This window comes from Bufo gargarizans, chromosome 5 (assembly GCF_014858855.1).
Source record: "Bufo gargarizans isolate SCDJY-AF-19 chromosome 5, ASM1485885v1, whole genome shotgun sequence".
In the NCBI taxonomy this organism is placed as follows: Eukaryota; Metazoa; Chordata; class Amphibia; order Anura; family Bufonidae; genus Bufo; species Bufo gargarizans.
In genome coordinates, this window is record NC_058084.1 from 22,855,027 (window position 1) to 22,872,843 (window position 17,817).

The window sequence follows — 17,817 nt, forward strand, 5'->3', positions numbered from 1 at the left end:
ATAATGGTAAAATGAAAATAAAAATAGGATTGAATGAGGAAGTGCCCTGGAGTCCAATAATATATGGTTATGGGGAGGTAGTTAATGTCTAATCTGGACAAGGGACGGACAGGTCCTGTGGGATCCATGCCTGGTTCATTTTTATGAACGTCAGCTTGTCCACATTGGCTGTAGATAGGCGGCTGCGTTTGTCTGTAATGACGCCCCCTGCCGTGCTGAATACACGTTCAGACAAAACGCTGGCTGCCGGGCAGGCCAGCACCTCCAAGGCATAAAAGGCTAGCTCTGGCCACGTGGACAATTTAGAGACCCAGAAGTTGAATGGGGCCGAACCATCAGTCAGTACGTGGAGGGGTGTGCACACGTACTGTTCCACCATGTTAGTGAAATGTTGCCTCCTGCTAACACGTTGCGTATCAGGTGGTGGTGCAGTTAGCTGTGGCGTGTTGACAAAAGTTTTCCACATCTCTGCCATGCTAACCCTGCCCTCAGAGGAGCTGGCCGTGACACAGCTGCCTTGGCGACCTCTTGCTCCTCCTCTGCCTTGGCCTTGGGCTTCCACTTGTTCCCCTGTGACATTTGGGAATGCTCTCAGTAGCGCGTCTACCAACGTGCGCTTGTACTCGCGCATCTTCCTATCACGCTCCAGTGCAGGAAGTAAGGTGGGCACATTGTCTTTGTAGCGTGGATCCAGCAGGGTGGCAACCCAGTAGTCCGCACAGGTTAAAATGTGGGCAACTCTGCTGTCGTTGCGCAGGCACTGCAGCATGTAGTCGCTCATGTGTGCCAGGCTGCCCAGGGGTAAGGACAAGCTGTCCTCTGTGGGAGGCGTATCGTCATCGTCCTGCCTTTCCCCCCAGCCACGCACCAGTGATGGACCCGAGCTGCGTTGGGTGCCACCCCGCTGTGACCATGCTTCATCCTCATCCTCCTCCACCTCCTCCTCATCCTCGTCCTCCTCGTCCTCCAGTAGTGGGCCCTGGCTGGCCACATTTGTACCTGGCCTCTGCTGTTGCCAAAAACCTCCCTCTGAGTCACTTCGAAGAGACTGGCCTGAAAGTGCTAAAAATGACCCCTCTTCCTCCTCCTCCTCCTCCTCCTCCTGGGCCACCTCCTCTTCCATCATCGCCCTAAGTGTTTTCTCAAGGAGACATAGAAGTGGTATTGTAACGCTGATAACGGTGTCATCGCCACTGGCCATGTTGGTGGAGTACTCGAAACAGCGCAACAGGGCACACAGGTCTCGCATGGAGGCCCAGTCATTGGTGGTGAAGTGGTGCTGTTCTGTAGTGCGACTGACCCGTGCGTGCTGCAGCTGAAACTCCACTATGGCCTGCTGCTGCTCGCACAGTCTGTCCAGCATGTGCAAGGTGGAGTTCCACCTGGTGGGCACGTCGCATATGAGGCGGTGAGCGGGAAGGCCGAAGTTACGCTGTAGCGCAGACAGGCGAGCAGCGGCAGGATGTGAACGCCGGAAGCGCGAACAGACGGCCCGCACTTTATGCAGCAGCTCTGACATGTCGGGGTAGTTGTGAATGAACTTCTGCACCACCAAATTCAGCACATGCGCCAAGCAAGGGATGTGCGTCAAATTGGCTAGTCCCAGAGCTGCAACGAGATTTCGCCCATTATCACACACCACCAGGCCGGGCTTGAGGCTCACCGGCAGCAACCACTCGTCGGTCTGTTGTTCAATACCCCGCCACAACTCCTGTGCGGTGTGGGGCCTGTCCCCCAAACATATGAGTTTCAGAATGGCCTGCTGACGTTTACCCCGGGCTGTGCTGAAGTTGGTGGTGAAGGTGTGTGGCTGACTGGATGAGCAGGTGGAAGAAGAGGAGGAGGAAGCCGAGAAGGAGGAGGTGGCAACAGGAGGCAAAGAATGTTGCCCTGCGATCCTTGGCGGCGGAAGGACGTGCGCCAAACAGCTCTCCGCCTGGGGCCCAGCTGCCACTACATTTACCCAGTGTGCAGTTAGGGAGATATAGCGTCCCTGGCCGTGCTTACTGGTCCACGTATCTGTGGTTAGGTGGACCTTGCTACAGATGGCGTTGCGCAGTGCACACTTGATTTTATCGGATACTTGGTTGTGCAGGGAAGGCACGGCTCTCTTGGAGAAGTAGTGCCGGCTGGGAACAACATACTGTGGGACAGCAAGCGACATGAGCTGTTTGAAGCTGTCTGTGTCCACCAGCCTAAATGACAGCATTTCATAGGCCAGTAGTTTAGAAATGCTGGCATTCAGGGCCAGGGATCGAGGGTGGCTAGGTGGGAATTTACGCTTTCTATCAAATGTTTGTGAGATGGAGAGCTGAACGCTGGCGTGTGACATGGTTGAGACGCTTGGTGACGGAGGTGGTGGTGGTGGTGTTGGTGGTACATCCCCTGTTTGCTGGGCGGCAGGTGCCAACGTTCCTCCAGAGGCGGAGGAAGAGGCCGAGGCGGCAGCAGCAGAATAGGCCGAGGCGGCAGCAGCAGAAGAGGTAGCAGGGGGAGCCTGAGTGACTTCCTTGGTTTTAAGGTGTTTACTCCACTGCAGTTCATGCTTTGCATGCAGGTGCCTGGTCATGCAGGTTGTGCTCAGGTTCAGAACGTTAATGCCTCGCTTCAGGCTCTGATGGCACAGCGTGCAAACCACTCGGGTCTTGTCGTCAGCACATTGTTTGAAGAAGTGCCATGCCAGGGAACTCCTTGAAGCTGCCTTTGGGGTGCTCGGTCCCAGATGGCGGCGGTCAGTAGCAGGCGGAGTCTCTTGGCGGCGGGTGTTCTGCTTTTGCCCACTGCTCCCTCTTTTGCTACGCTGTTGGCTCGGTCTCACCACTGCCTCTTCCTCCGAACTGTGAAAGTCAGTGGCACGACCTTCATTCCATGTGGGGTCTAGGACCTCATCGTCCCCTGCATCGTCTTCCACCCAGTCTTGATCCCTGACCTCCTGTTCAGTCTGCACACTGCAGAAAGACGCAGCAGTTGGCACCTGTGTTTCGTCATCATCAGAGACATGCTGAGGTGGTATTCCCATGTCCTCATCATCAGGAAACATAAGTGGTTGTGCGTCAGTGCATTCTATGTCTTTCACCGCTGGGGAAGGGCTAGGTGGATGCCCTTGGGAAACCCTGCCAGCGGAGTCTTCAAACAGCATAAGAGACTGCTGCATAACTTGAGGCTGAGACAGTTTCCCTGGTATGCATGGGGGTGATGTGACAGACTGATGGGGTTGGTTTTCAGGCGCCATCTGTGCGCTTTCTGCAGAAGACTGGGTGGGAGATAATGTGAACGTGCTGGATCCACTGTCGGCCACCCAATTGACTAATGCCTGTACCTGCTCAGGCCTTACCATCCTTAGAACGGCATTGGGCCCCACCATATATCGCTGTAAATTCTGGCGGCTACTGGGACCTGAGGTAGTTGGTACACTAGGACGTGTGGATGTGGCAGAACGGCCACGTCCTCTCCCAGCACCAGAGGGTCCACTAACACCACCACGACCATGTCCACGTCCGCGTCCCTTACTAGATGTTTTTCTCATTGTTATGGTTCACCACAACAACAAATATATTATTTGGCCCAATGTATTGTATTCAAATTCAGCGGGATATAAATTTGAGGCCTAGTATTTAGGCGCTGGGTGACCGGTATGGATTTAGTGACAGAATTAGACTTGGAAATGCACAGAAGCGTGTGTGTGAAGTTATTCTGAATGACCCTATGTGCACCTTGAATATTATATACCCTTTTTGGGATAGATTTCAAATAGCTCTGATATAGCAGGAACCACTAAATTATGAAATTGCTAAATTGGGAATTGTATTTCAACCCAGAACAAAAAATGTGCTTTGACGGACACTAAATATCTTGCCCAGCAACAACAGTACAGCGGTAACGAGAGATTTAGCAGGATATAAATTTGAGGCCTAGTATTTAGGCGCTGGGTGACAGGTATGGGTTTAGTGACAGAATTAGACTTGAAAATACACAGTAGCGGGTGTGTGTGAAGTTATTCTGAATGACCCAATGTGCACCTTGAATATTATATACCCTTTTAGGGATAGATTTCAAATAGCTCTGATATAGCAGAAACCACTAAATTATGAAATTGCTAAATTGGGAATTGTACTTCAACCCAGAACAAAAAATGTGCTTTGACGGACACTAAATATCTTTCCAAGCAACAACAGTACAGCGGTAACGAGAGATTTAGCAGGATATAAATTTGAGGCCTAGTATTTAGGCGCTGGGTGACAGGTATGGGTTTAGTGACAGAATTAGACTTGGAAATACACAGTAGCGGGTGTGTGTGAAGTTATTCTGAATGACCCAATGTGCACCTTGAATATTATATACCCTTTTAGGGATAGATTTCAAATAGCTCTGATATAGCAGAAACCACTAAATTATGAAATTGCTAAATTGGGAATTGTATTTCAACCCAGAACAAAAAATGTGCTTTGACGGACACTAAATATCTTGCCCAGCAACAACAGTACAGCGGTAACGAGAGATTTAGCAGGATATAAATTTGAGGCCTAGTATTTAGGCGCTGGGTGACAGGTATGGGTTTAGTGACAGAATTAGACTTGGAAATACACAGTAGCGGGTGTGTGTGAAGTTATTCTGAATGACCCAATGTGCACCTTGAATATTATATACCCTTTTAGGGATAGATTTCAAATAGCTCTGATATAGCAGAAACCACTAAATTATGAAATTGCTAAATTGGGAATTGTATTTCAACCCAGAACAAAAAATGTGCTTTGACGGACACTAAATAACTTTCCCAGCTACAACAGGACAGCGGTAACGAGAGATTTAGCAGGATATAAATTTGAGGCCTAGTATTTAGGCGCTGGGTGACAGGTATGGGTTTAGTGACAGAATTAGACTTGGAAATACACAGTAGAGGGTGTGTGTGAAGTTATTCTGAATGACCCTATGTGCACCTTGAATATTATATACCCTTTTTGGGATAGATTTCAAATAGCTCTGATATAGCAGGAACCACTAAATTATGAAATTGCTAAATTGGGAATTGTATTTCAACCCAGAACAAAAAATGTGCTTTGACGGACACTAAATATCTTTCCAAGCAACAACAGTACAGCGGTAACGAGAGATTTAGCAGGATATAAATTTGAGGCCTAGTATTTAGGCGCTGGGTGACAGGTATGGGTTTAGTGACAGAATTAGACTTGGAAATACACAGTAGCGGGTGTGTGTGAAGTTATTCTGAATGACCCAATGTGCACCTTGAATATTATATACCCTTTTAGGGATAGATTTCAAATAGCTCTGATATAGCAGAAACCACTAAATTATGAAATTGCTAAATTGGGAATTGTATTTCAACCCAGAACAAAAAATGTGCTTTGACGGACACTAAATAACTTTCCCAGCTACAACAGGACAGCGGTAACGAGAGATTTAGCAGGATATAAATTTGAGGCCTAGTATTTAGGCGCTGGGTGACAGGTATGGGTTTAGTGACAGAATTAGACTTGAAAATACACAGTAGCGGGTGTGTGTGAAGTTATTCTGAATGACCCAATGTGCACCTTGAATATTATATACCCTTTTAGGGATAGATTTCAAATAGCTCTGATATAGCAGAAACCACTAAATTATGAAATTGCTAAATTGGGAATTGTACTTCAACCCAGAACAAAAAATGTGCTTTGACGGACACTAAATAACTTTCCCAGCTACAACAGGACAGCGGTAACGAGAGATTTAGCGGGATATAAATTTGAGGCCTAGTATTTAGGCGCTGGGTGACCGGTATGGATTTAGTGACAGAATTAGACTGGGATATGGCCAAAAAATAACCACACTATTGCTGGTTAAATGCACTTGGTGACGGGCGCAGCTTGCCCCTGATGTAGTATATGGCCAAAAAATGAACAGACTATTGCTGGTTAAATGCACTTGGTGTCACAGCTTGACCAACCACACTACTGAGGGTTAAATGCACTTGGTGACGGGCGCAGCTTGCCCCTGATGTAGTATATGGCCAAAAAATAAACAGACTATTGCTGGTTAAATGCACTTGGTGTGACAGCTTCACCCTGATGTAGGCTTTAGCCAGAAAACAACCACACCATTGAGGGTTAAATGCACTTGGTGACAGGCGCAGCTTGCCCCTGATTTTGTATATGGCCAAAAAATGAACAGACTATTGCTGGTTAAATGCACTTGGTGTGACAGCTTCACCCTGATGTAGGCTTTAGCCAAAAAACAACCACACCATTGAGGGTTAAATGCACTTGGTGACAGGCGCAGCTTGCCCCTGATTTTGTATATGGCCAAAAAATGAACAGACTATTGCTGGTTAAATGCACTTGGTGTGACAGCTTCACCCTGATGTAGGCTTTAGCCAAAAAACAACCACACCATTGAGGGTTAAATGCACTTGGTGACAGGCGCAGCTTGCCCCTGATTTTGTATATGGCCAAAAAATGAACAGACTATTGCTGGTTAAATGCACTTGGTGTGACAGCTTCACCCTGATGTAGGCTTTAGCCAAAAAACAACCACACCATTGAGGGTTAAATGCACTTGGTGACAGGCGCAGCTTGCCCCTGATTTTGTATATGGCCAAAAAATGAACAGACTATTGCTGGTTAAATGCACTTGGTGTGACAGCTTCACCCTGATGTAGGCTTTAGCCAAAAAACAACCACACCATTGAGGGTTAAATGCACTTGGTCGCAGCTTGTGCTGGCGCACCACAAGACACAAAATGGCCGCCGATCACCCCAGAAAAATGTGACTGACAAACGGTCTGGGCAGCCTAAAAACAGTGAGCAATTGAGGATCAGCAGCTCAATGATCCACAGCTGCAGATCGATCAGTTAATCAAGTCCTTTGGAGGAGTTAATCTGCCTAATCTCGCCCTACTGTCGCAGCCGCAACCTCTCCCTACGCTAATCAGAGCAGAGTGACGGGCGGCGCTATGTGACTCCAGCTTAAATAGAGGCTGGGTCACATGGTGCTCTGGCCAATCACAGCCATGCCAATAGTAGGCATGGCTGTGATGGCCTCTTGGGGCAAGTAGTATGACGCTTGTTGATTGGCTGCTTTGCAGCCTTTCAAAAAGCGCCAAGAAAGCGTCACAAAAGCGCCAAGAAAGCGACGAACACCGAACCCGGACTTTTACGAAAATGTCCGGGTTCGGGTCCGTGTCACGGACACCCCAAAATTCGGTACGAACCCGAACTATACAGTTCGAGTTCGCTCATCCCTAGTGGCAAGTTATTCTAGCTTCCAAACTAATGTGGTTCAACGCATGTGCATCTAACTCATCTCATAAGGTAATCACATCCAAAGTCAATTTGCATAAAACTTTGTTAGAATACTGTTCGCGCTCCGAACAGTATTAGAATGTATTGGCTCCTATGAGCCAGAGTTATTACTTTGCGAAGTCTCGCGAGACTTCGGGTAATAACTTCAGAAACTAATGTCAACTGTAAAAAACTTTTACCGAACTTGGGTTTGGTTCCAAGGCACCACAGTATTCTAATTAACTTTTATGCAAATCGACTTTGGATGTTTCATCAGAAGTCAATTCGCTCATCCCTAATTTTCAGCTTAAACCTTGCTTTTTAGTCCCTGCAGTTTTGGAAAGTTTATGAAAATACTCAAGCATAAATGTTCAGCTTTTATCTCTGATCATGTTGAACTTTTATGACTAGGAGGTAAGGATGAGTGTACCAGTTCAGGCTGCCTCAATCCTCCATTTACATTTATTCAGTTTCTACACGGTTGCAATTGAAATTTTGGGGGGATTTTAAAATGTAATTAAGCTGCATATACAGTATCTCACAAAAGTAAGTACACCCCTCCCATTTTTTGTGCATATTTTATTATATCTTTTCATGGGACAACACTGAAGATCTGATACTTTGATACTATGTAAAGTAGTCAGTGTATGGCTTGTATAACAGTGTAAATTGAGCGTGCACTCAAAATAACTCAACACACAGGCATTAATATGTAAACCGCTGACAACAAAAGTAGGTACACCTCTACATTAAAATGCCCAAATTGGGCCCAATTAGCCATTTTCCCTCCCCGATGTCATGTGATGCATTAGTGTTACAAGGTCTCAGGTGTGAATGGGGAGCAGGTGTGGTAAATTTGGTGTTGTCGCTCTCACACTCTCTCATACTGGTCACTGGAAGTTCAACATGGCTCCTCATGCAAAGAGCTCTCTGATGTGAAAAAAAGAAGGTTCCAATCAGAACAGGCCTCCCCATGGTTGACCAGAGAAGCTGAGTGCACATGCTCAGCATCATATCCAGAGATTGCATGAGTGCTGCTAGCATTGCTGCAGAGGTTAAATGGATGGGGACTCATCCTGTCAGTGCTCAGACCATATGCTGAACACTGCATCACACTAGTCTGCATGGCTGTCATCCCAGAAGGAAGCCTCTTCTAAAGATGGTGCACAAAAAGGCCAGCAAACAGTTTGCTGAAGTCCAACAGTTTGCAGACTAAGGGAATGGATTTCTGGAACCATGTCCTGTGGTCTGATGAGAGTATCAATATAAAGTATTTTGTTCAGATGGGGTCAAGCGTGTGGGGCGGCAACCAGGTGAGGAGTACAAAGACAAGGGTGTCTTGCCTACAGTCAAGCATGGTGGTGGGAATGTCATGGTTTGGGGCTCCATGAGTTCTGCCGGCTGTGGGTAGCTACAGTTCATTGAAGGAACCATGAATACCAACATGTACTGTGACATACTGAAGCAGAGAATGATCCCCTCCCTTTGGACCCCAAACACACCTCTAAGACAACCACTGCCTTGCTAAAGAAACTGAGGGTAAAGGTGCTGGACTGACCAAGCGTGTCTCCAGACCTAAACCCTATTGAGCATCTGTGGGGCATCCTCAGATGGAAGGTGTTGGAGCGCAAGGTTTGGACATTAATGGCCGTTTGTTGAGTTATTTTGAGGGCACACCAAATTTATACTGTTATACAAGCTGTACACTGACTACTTTACATTGTATTAAAGTGTCAGATCTTCAGTGTTGTCCCAGGAAAAGATAGAAGAAAATATTTACAGAAATGTGAGGGGTGGACTCACTTTTGTGAGATATTGTATACAGTATGTAATTGCTGCAGCAATACCCAAGGTGTGGCAGCAATCTACCTGTGTGTATTAAGGTGAAATTGAGCATCAAGCCTCAATCGTCCGTTTAAGTATATTGAGGTTCCACACAGATGCAATTTTAATGTTTTTTTCGGGGTTCATATTTTTCCTTTCTTATCAATTTTTTTTCTATTGCAAAACGTTTCAAGATGACATTTCTGAAACCATTACCATACGCTTGTACCCTGAAAATGGTTGCTACTAATGTAATTTATCTACTGGCTGAGCTGGCCGCAAGACTTTTATTTTTCTATTGCTTGTTCTATGGCACCTTACTGCCAGAAAAATCTTGTACAGTGCCAAAACATTACAAGCCCCTTCAAGGTGACTCTTTTAATGTTGTTCACATAATGTATTCATCTCAGGGAAATTTGGACATTTGAATGTGTTTTTTTTATGTTCTTTTTAGCTTTTTTATAAATAAAAAAAATATGCGTATGTTTGTATATTTTACACAGAAAAAAAAACCTGCTATACAAAATATAGCTAAAATGAATACCTAGTTTTTTATAATATATAATGTGTTTATGTTTGTAAATTTTACACACACAAATTCCACTATACTATTGCTAATAGTAATAAATATATATAAATATAATAAATATATATTCATTTTTTTTTTTCATGAACGAAAAAGGGGTTATATAATTGTATGGGTGTGTACGTAGTCGCTATACTATTGCTAATACTAGCAACTATTGCTATAATTTTTGAATTTTTCATTTTTTTTCTTTTACAGATAGGAGCCCACCGCCGTGACGTATAAAGTCGTGCAGCGATAGGCAAAAGATTAAACATCATCTGCCCACAATGAGGGCAGCTTTGAAATATGCAAAAAGCAGAACACATGTGTCGGCGCGCTGTGGTAACACGCTGTATGTCAATGCTGTCAAACATGCATTTACCCACATGTATGTCAGCGTCACTCAGAAATCATTAACTATTGCGTTATCCTAGGAGGCTAGAGGGGGTTATATACCAACTTTCAGGGCAATTGGAGCATCTTTGGTTCAGCCTGATTCAATTCGGGTCCAAAACAAACTTTTTAAAAAATTTGACGAACCAGACCCGAAATGAACCTTCACTGGTTCGGTTATCTCCATTAGGAGTGTTATGAGTCCAATTTTCTGATTTGGTTATGCTTTTAGCCCCAAGTTTTAAGTTTTCTACAATTTATTTAAATGAAAATGTACACTTTTACACAAAATTGTATCAAGTTCTCTTTGTGTCTAAAGTGCTGCGCTGCATTTTGAGAACATGTTTAAAAATATATAGGTATGGGGGTTGTTGTGTTTCTGGCTTGTAATTTGGGTTACACAATATGTGCACTAAAAACTGTGAATATTCTCCGGGCCGCCAAAGGTGCAGAAAAGTCCAAAAGCACCTGGCAGGGAAAGGGTTAACTGGTTAGACTTATTTACCATATTCTATTCTATTGTTATATTACAATTAGAGATGACCACATTTTGTTAACTTTCTTTTTTGTCCGATTCGTACAATTCGGCCATGCAATTTGATTTGTATACGGATCAACCCTTGAATATACTATTGAATGTACTGTACTCTCTCTCGCTTCTTCTCTCTCTGGAAAAATTCACTAGAATCAATATCAATAAACGTAGGTTCTAAAAAAATCTAAATTTAAAAAAATATATAAAATCTGGATATATTTTGAATTTTTAGAATCAATTTGCTCATCTCTAGTTAAAATGTTTAAATGATCCAAATCTCCATATACAGAAGTGGATTTCACCCCATTCCCCCTAGAAGGCTTCTAATATACAGAACATGGTGGAATAATCTCCTGTAATCACAATAGGACATGTCATGAGATATTCTGACATGTGATGTCTGAGCTGTAATTACAAAGGGAAAGCTACAGTAACATTGTATCTGGATTACCAATATTCTAAACATTTTAACATATTTTCATTCATCATTTTCTGGATTGTTATGTCTTCTCATTCTCTTCCATGGTGCGCGGCTGGACATCAGGCGGTCACTTGGACAACATACGAGGTTCAGCGAGTATCTCGGCATATAAAAGGATTTCAGTCTTGTGTAAGTTCAGAAATTTTGCATCCTGACGTTTTGTTCCCGGGGGAAGGATGAAAGTGAATTTTTGGAGCAGAGCGGATATGAACAGGAAGAGCTCCATGCGGGCCATGTTCTCTGCAGGACAAACTCGCTTCCCTAGAAGAAGAATACAATTCTAGGTAATAATCAGGTCATTATTAACTCTAGTTGCCACTTTGTGCTTCAGATTCTCACTATTTTAACACCTTTGCTTTTGGTCATTGAATAAAAATTAAAAAAAAACACCAGCAACACCCTCACTTCTGGACAGAAGTGCAAAAAGAAGCATACTTACAAGATTATTGCTGCTAAGTTCCCGTTCCTTCACTCCCAGGCTTCAGCTGCCTTGGTTGGGTCTCCCGCTTTCAACATCCACCTTGTTGCTGCTCTGTTGCCAATCACTAGCAACAGAGGTGACCTGCTCCCATTGTGTCACATGACCAATTGACACGCCGCAAGGATAGCAGGTCACTGCTGCAGCCAGCCATCAGCTGCGGAGATGTCAAAGCAGATGTTGACAGCAGGGGACCCAAGAGAGGCTGGTGAGGACGGGAAGTGAAGGAGCTAGGACCCAGCGTCAGGGATCAGGTAAGTATGTTTCCCTTTGTAGGTCTGCCCAAGAGGGCAGATTGCTAAAACCATTCCCAAAAGGTGGCCAACTCCTTTAAGATGCAAGCTGACAGAACGCCCATTTTCAGAAAGGAGATGATAAATTTTGATGCCAAAAGTAGCCTTTAGTCAAAGAAGACTGTGGAGATAAATGAAGAGGGGTGGCTGAAAAAGTTACAGTGTTTTCAAAGAGCGCCTGCATGGAAGGGACTGCTCAACTGTACAGAAGATCATACCTCAACCCTACCACTACTTAAACTCTTGTGAAGGGGTATCCACTAACTAATGTGAGTCCGATGCGAAAACCTACAAACCAAATAGATTAAAGTTGGCTGTTCATGCCTGAGTTGACACCAAAGAGCAAGTGCAAGCTGACCTTTTGCATCTGGGCCCATGAGCTTTGACTCAAGGTTTTTATGCGTGTTTACCAACTTGAGACTGCAAACAAGAGCATTCCCATTCACTGACTGTAAGCAGATGTTTAGAAAATGGAGAGGAATTGAACCACTGTCTGTTAGAAAGTTACATAACCTATTATTCAATGATTTCCTTTGCCTGATCTTAGTTTTGCACATTCTGGCTGATAATGGAGTAGAGTTAAATCCACGTTTTCTGTGGAGCCCTTGTCCTACACTTGCTTGACCTTTTTCCATGGTGTAGCACACAGCCCTACTGATTATTTATATTCTGCCATGAAACTCCGTAGTTCTTGTTTCACATCATTGTGTTACTGATATATTTTCCAAAGTTTGGCCTTACCCTGCATCTAATTTATCAAGCATCCTGAATCTAGCTAAAAAATATTTTTGCCTGTGAAATGATTTGCTATTAGATAAACCTTTTGCCCTTTTTTAACTGCTGTCATAGTATCTGCCATTAGTGCTTCTTGAAGGTCAGGCATTCCATAGTAAGAATGCTCAAAGTTTAAAGAGTCTTTTCCTATATTGATGTGATCTCCAAACAAAGTCTACTGGTCCTCTACAGTAAGGGCCGGTTTTAGACAAAATGTGGCCCTGGGCAAAATTAAAAGTGGGGCCCCAAATCTTGTAATAATGTGCTAACAACACAGTTACATTCTGTCGATTCTGGCCTTCCCTCACAGATTTACACCCCGTAAAGCTCCTCACACAGTTCTTCACCCTCATGGTCCCAGGATACGCCACATGCCCCCTTCTCTCACAGAAATGAGTTCCCCTTACTCACGGCATCTGAGAGTGTTAAAAACCGGAAGCGCGGGATTCCTCTTCAGGCGCGCTTTCCCCCAGCGGAGATCAGGGAAAGCACCCTGTTCTGAAAATGAGCTGCAGCCTGTACTCAGCTTTCAGGCTCATTGTTGGTATATCCCAGTTCAGGCCACTAGATGGCAGCACTGAACTGTGATATAGTGATTTATATACAGAATAATGGAGCAATTTGCATCTGATGATTGTAAGTTGTGGTCCACTTGGGGGACTTAACAAAAAGTATAAAAAAAAGTTTTGAAAATATATAAAAACCATAAAAATTTAAAAGGCAGATTCGTGCTTTTTCATCACTTTATCTCCCAAGAAAATTGAATAAAAAGTGATCAAGTCATACACAAACCAAAATGGTATTGTCAAAAACAACAGATCGTGCCGCAAAAAGATGAGCCCCTACACATCTCTGTGGACATTATGAAAGTTACGAGGGTCAGAATATCGTGATGAAAAGAAAAAAAAAAAAGTTTACAAAGTGAGTCCTGATAAGACTTAGCGCGCTGCAGTGAGTGGGCCTATAGACGTCCCGAGTGGGGGGGCTGTTAGGGTTGCCACCTTTCCCAACAAAAATGCTTGTTACACACATTAAAAAGGTTGGTGTGGGTTAATACAGGTGTTATTTGAACATATTTTACGCTTTGCTCTTTTTTTCTCAATATAATCAAATTTTGGGAACACCCTGTGTATTTAAGTTTTATTTAGCTTCTATTTAAAAAAAAAAGTTCTGTTGGGATTTGAACTCACAACCTCCTACATTAAATAACAGAACCTTAACCACTGATGTATAGAGGCAAGGTGTTTACTGTATAAACAGAGAAACAGGGCGCACCATAGGGTAAAAACGTTTGGAAATATAAAATGTACTCCAATATAGGAGGCTCACCTTTTAGGGTTGTGCAATGATAGGCACAACACTAATTTGGACATGTTGGAGATGAGTTTAATCCCCAATGTGAAGGTAGGTATGCAGCCACGGATGCAGGTGTCTTCAGATAGGCGTGCCTAGGCCCACACGGAGGATTGGAATGAACTAAAAAGGAAAGAGCATCCCTCGGCGCAAAGAACCAACCAATAGCGGATGATGTATCTTCAAAAGGTATTTATTGCAAACACACAACGCATTTCGGGGAAAGAATCCCCTTCATCAGGTGAAAATATTGCATCATATTTTCACCTGATGAAGGGGATTCTTTCCCCGAAAAGCAATAAATACCTTTTGAAGATACATCATCCGCTATTGGTTGGTTCCTTGAGCCGAGGGATGCTCTTTCCTTTTTACTTCAGAACCTTAACCACTGGGCTATAAGAGCTCAATGCTTTGTTACTGCTGAAAAACCTCATAGAAGTTTCTCCTATGTTAAGAACCTCATAGAAGGCTCTATTGTATTATACAAGAGAAACTTCTATGAGTTTTTTTTTACCAGAGACTTAACATTGAGCTCTATGGCCCAGTGGTTAAGGTTCTTGCCTTTAATGTAGATTGTTGTGAGTTTGAATCCCCGAAGAAACATTTCAAAAATAGAGTGTAAATTAGTTTTATATACACAGGGTGTCCCTAAGCATAATGACCATGCTTGGGAATACCCCTTTCATGTTCATAACACTGACTCCATATGTGGACACGTCCATACATGAAGTCTGAGCAGGGACTCCTAAGCGGATAATTCCCCACTCTGGAGTCACTTATTCCAATCTACAAGACTGAAGCAGGAGGGGGCCCCTTAGAGGATCGGGGCCCAGTTTGCCCCCCCCCCCCCCAACGCTGGCACTGTGTACAGTTTTTGGGAACAATAAATCATGTGCCTGTTCTTTATACTGAGCATACATACAAGTTACAGCGATGGCTACTAGCTACCACTAGCGGGCCTGTTTCCCTTCACAGGTTGTGAATTGATCGTCAGCCAGGTCCTTCCTCCAGTGCCTGTAATGCAAGAATGCTTCCCCAGGCTCTAAAGGAGCAGTTCATGACCGACTCTTTACCTGCCAATGGCTTGCAACCTTTGGATAATTTAGGCACCTATTTGGATATTTCAGGCACCTATTTAGGCACCCCAGTGATCAGGTGCCTGAGCAATAAGGCTCATAACTTTGTTAGTTCTCTACAAAAGTGTGCTGTTTTGTTGTCTGCCCGTGTACCAACCTCTGCCCATTTACTGACTCTGACCTTCTGCTGCCTGACCTGTGCCTGCTCACCATTCTGGCCCTGTGCTGCCGGTCTTGACCTTGGTTCTGTTTTCTATATTTCCACAATCCATACATGCCCCGACCTTGGCCTTTTACTGACTATAGTGTTTCTGACCTGTGTGGGTCAGCTGCCAACTACACCAGGACTATCCCTTGTGAAAACTGTGTGGACAAAAACTGCATCATAAAACCACAAGTGCATGTTGTTCCACCATGGCACAACATTGGAAGCCAGTCCTGAAGCTGCTGCATCGGTGACCAATTAGAAGAGACACATCTACAGTTTTTTCACTTCTACCTGGTAATAAACTCTATTTCCTGCAATAAATATACCATATGCTCTGTCTGTCTTTTCTTTACTACCAGCTCTTACCTGCTGAGTAAACCATGAATGCCAACTGGTTGCGGAACTGCCCATCCTCAGTCAAGAAATGTCTAGGGTTGAACTCTTCTGGAGTCTCCCACTGAGATGGGTCCATCAGGACGGAAGTGAGGAAGGGGATCACGGTTGTTCCCTGAAAACAGGAAAGAATATGTGCTATATACAGTAAATATGTTATGGTTATGAGTAGAGATGAGCGAATTTCTCAAAAATTTGATTCGGACGGTTCACAGAATTTTCAGAAAAGATTCAATATGATCTGAATTTATTTGTGGTAAATTGCGTTAAAAAACTGCTATTTCCTGGCTGCAGAGAGCCTGTATAGTGGTGTAGAACACTGTGCCTTGCAGTAACACGCATAGGGAGTCTGCTGTGGTAGTGAAATAATACTGTGAGTCAATATGACACACACATGACAGGCGTGGCTCTTAGAATCAATGCACACTCCACTTATTTGGGCAGGTATGGGGCCAAAACTGACCAAATAACTAAGACTTACAGGTCGATGTTAGCTCCAGATATAAAGAACAGTGCAGAGGCCCAGATCCTACCGTAGCGTGAAAAAGCACACTCCTTTTACACCGTCGTCAGCTGATTCCACATGGATGTCCACAGAACCTGTTCTATTAAACATTTATACAAGTAGAGACCCCTGACAGAGTGGAGAAGGTGTCAGCAGTAAGTTTGTGTTGATGTCACTGATTATTTTGCCCTTCCTCTGATCTGTCAGAACAATAATCCCCAACAAATGGATCCTTCAGTCGGTCAGCATTTGGTCAGTAATCCATCAGTATTGCTAAAGCCCCCCAAAAAACAGGAGTGGATCTAAAACAGAGATGACACGTGAATGGAATATTTGCATGACTTTTGTGTTTTGTACCTACTCCTGCTTTTGGCTACCAAATCATAAGCCAATTCTGAGGGGACCATAGAAGCCTTACAGCTGCTACACAGAAGGATCCACTGTGCGTCTCATTTTTCATTCCTTCTGACATATCAGAAGAAGAGTCAAATAAATGTTGATATCAACCAGGCCAAAAAGGCAAAATAGTGGCCCAGTCATGCAATGGGGAGGGTGGGAGAACAGCTTGAAAAGTCCACAGAGTGACCAAAGGACATAGTGTTGAGGTAGCAGCAGCATGAAGAGACCACAGAGTGGTCCATTTACATAGTGTTGAGGTGGCATCAGCATGAGGAGGCCACAGAGTGACAAGGTGACATAGTGTGGAGGTGGCAGCAGCATGAGGATGCCACAGAGTGGTCCAGTGACATTGTGTTAATTTATCAGCAGTATGAGGAGGCCACAGAGTGGCAAGGTGACATAGTGTGGAGGTGGCAGCAGAAACAGCATTAGAAGGCCACAGAGTGGCCTAGTGACATAGTGTTGAGTTATCAGCAGCATGAGGAGGCCACAGAGTGGCCCAGTGACAGTGTTGAGCTAGCAACAGCATGAGGAGACCGCAGAGTGGTAAGGTGACATAGTGTTGAGTTAGCAGCAGCATGAGGAGGCAAGAAAGTGACCCAGTGACATAGAGTTCAGTTAGCAGCAGCGTAAGGAGCCACAGAGTGGCAAGGTGACATAGTGTGGATGTGGTAGCAGAAGCATGAGGAGGGCACAGAGTGTCCCAGTGACATACTGTTGAGTTAGCAGCAGAATGAAGAGGACACAGAGTGGCAAGGTGACATAGTGTGGAGATGGCAGCAGCATGAGGAGGCCACAGACTAGCAAGGTGACATAGTGTGGAGGTGGCAGCAGCAGTATGAGGAGGCTACAGACTGGCAAGGTGACATACTGTGTATATGGCAGCAGCAGCAGCATGAGGAGACCACAGAGTGGCACAATGAAAGAGTGTGGAGGTAGTGGCAGCAGCAGCATGGGGAGGTCAGAGTGACCCAGTGACGTAGTGTTGATTTAGCAGCAGCATGAGGAGACCACATAATGTCAAGGTGACACAGTGTGGAGGTAGCAACAGCAGAAGCATGAGGAGGCCATAATTTGCCAAGGTAACATAGTGTGGAGGTGGCAGCAGCAGGATCAGGAGGCCACAGAGTGGCACAATGACAGAGTGTGGAGGTGGCAGCAGCAGCATGAGGAGGCCACAGAGTGACCCAGTGACATAGTGTCGATTTAGCAGCAGTATGAGGAGACCACAGAGTGGCAAGGTGAAATAGTGTGCAGGTGGCA

General features: G+C 44.6%; 1 protein-coding gene across 1 annotated transcript in view; it reads right to left on the minus strand.

The window, feature by feature from the left end:
• Window positions 1-9,563: 9,563 nt before the first annotated feature.
• Window positions 9,564-17,817, minus strand: part of LOC122939587 (cytochrome P450 2C29-like) — a 91,678-nt gene continuing 83,424 nt past the window's right edge. The window contains exons 8-9 of the mRNA XM_044295695.1: window positions 15,624-15,765; window positions 9,564-11,336 (exon numbers count right to left, since the gene is read on the minus strand). Coding sequence (XP_044151630.1) covers window positions 11,143-11,336; window positions 15,624-15,765 — 336 coding nt within the window. The 3' untranslated portion in view covers window positions 9,564-11,142. The remainder of the gene's footprint in view (window positions 11,337-15,623; window positions 15,766-17,817) is intronic.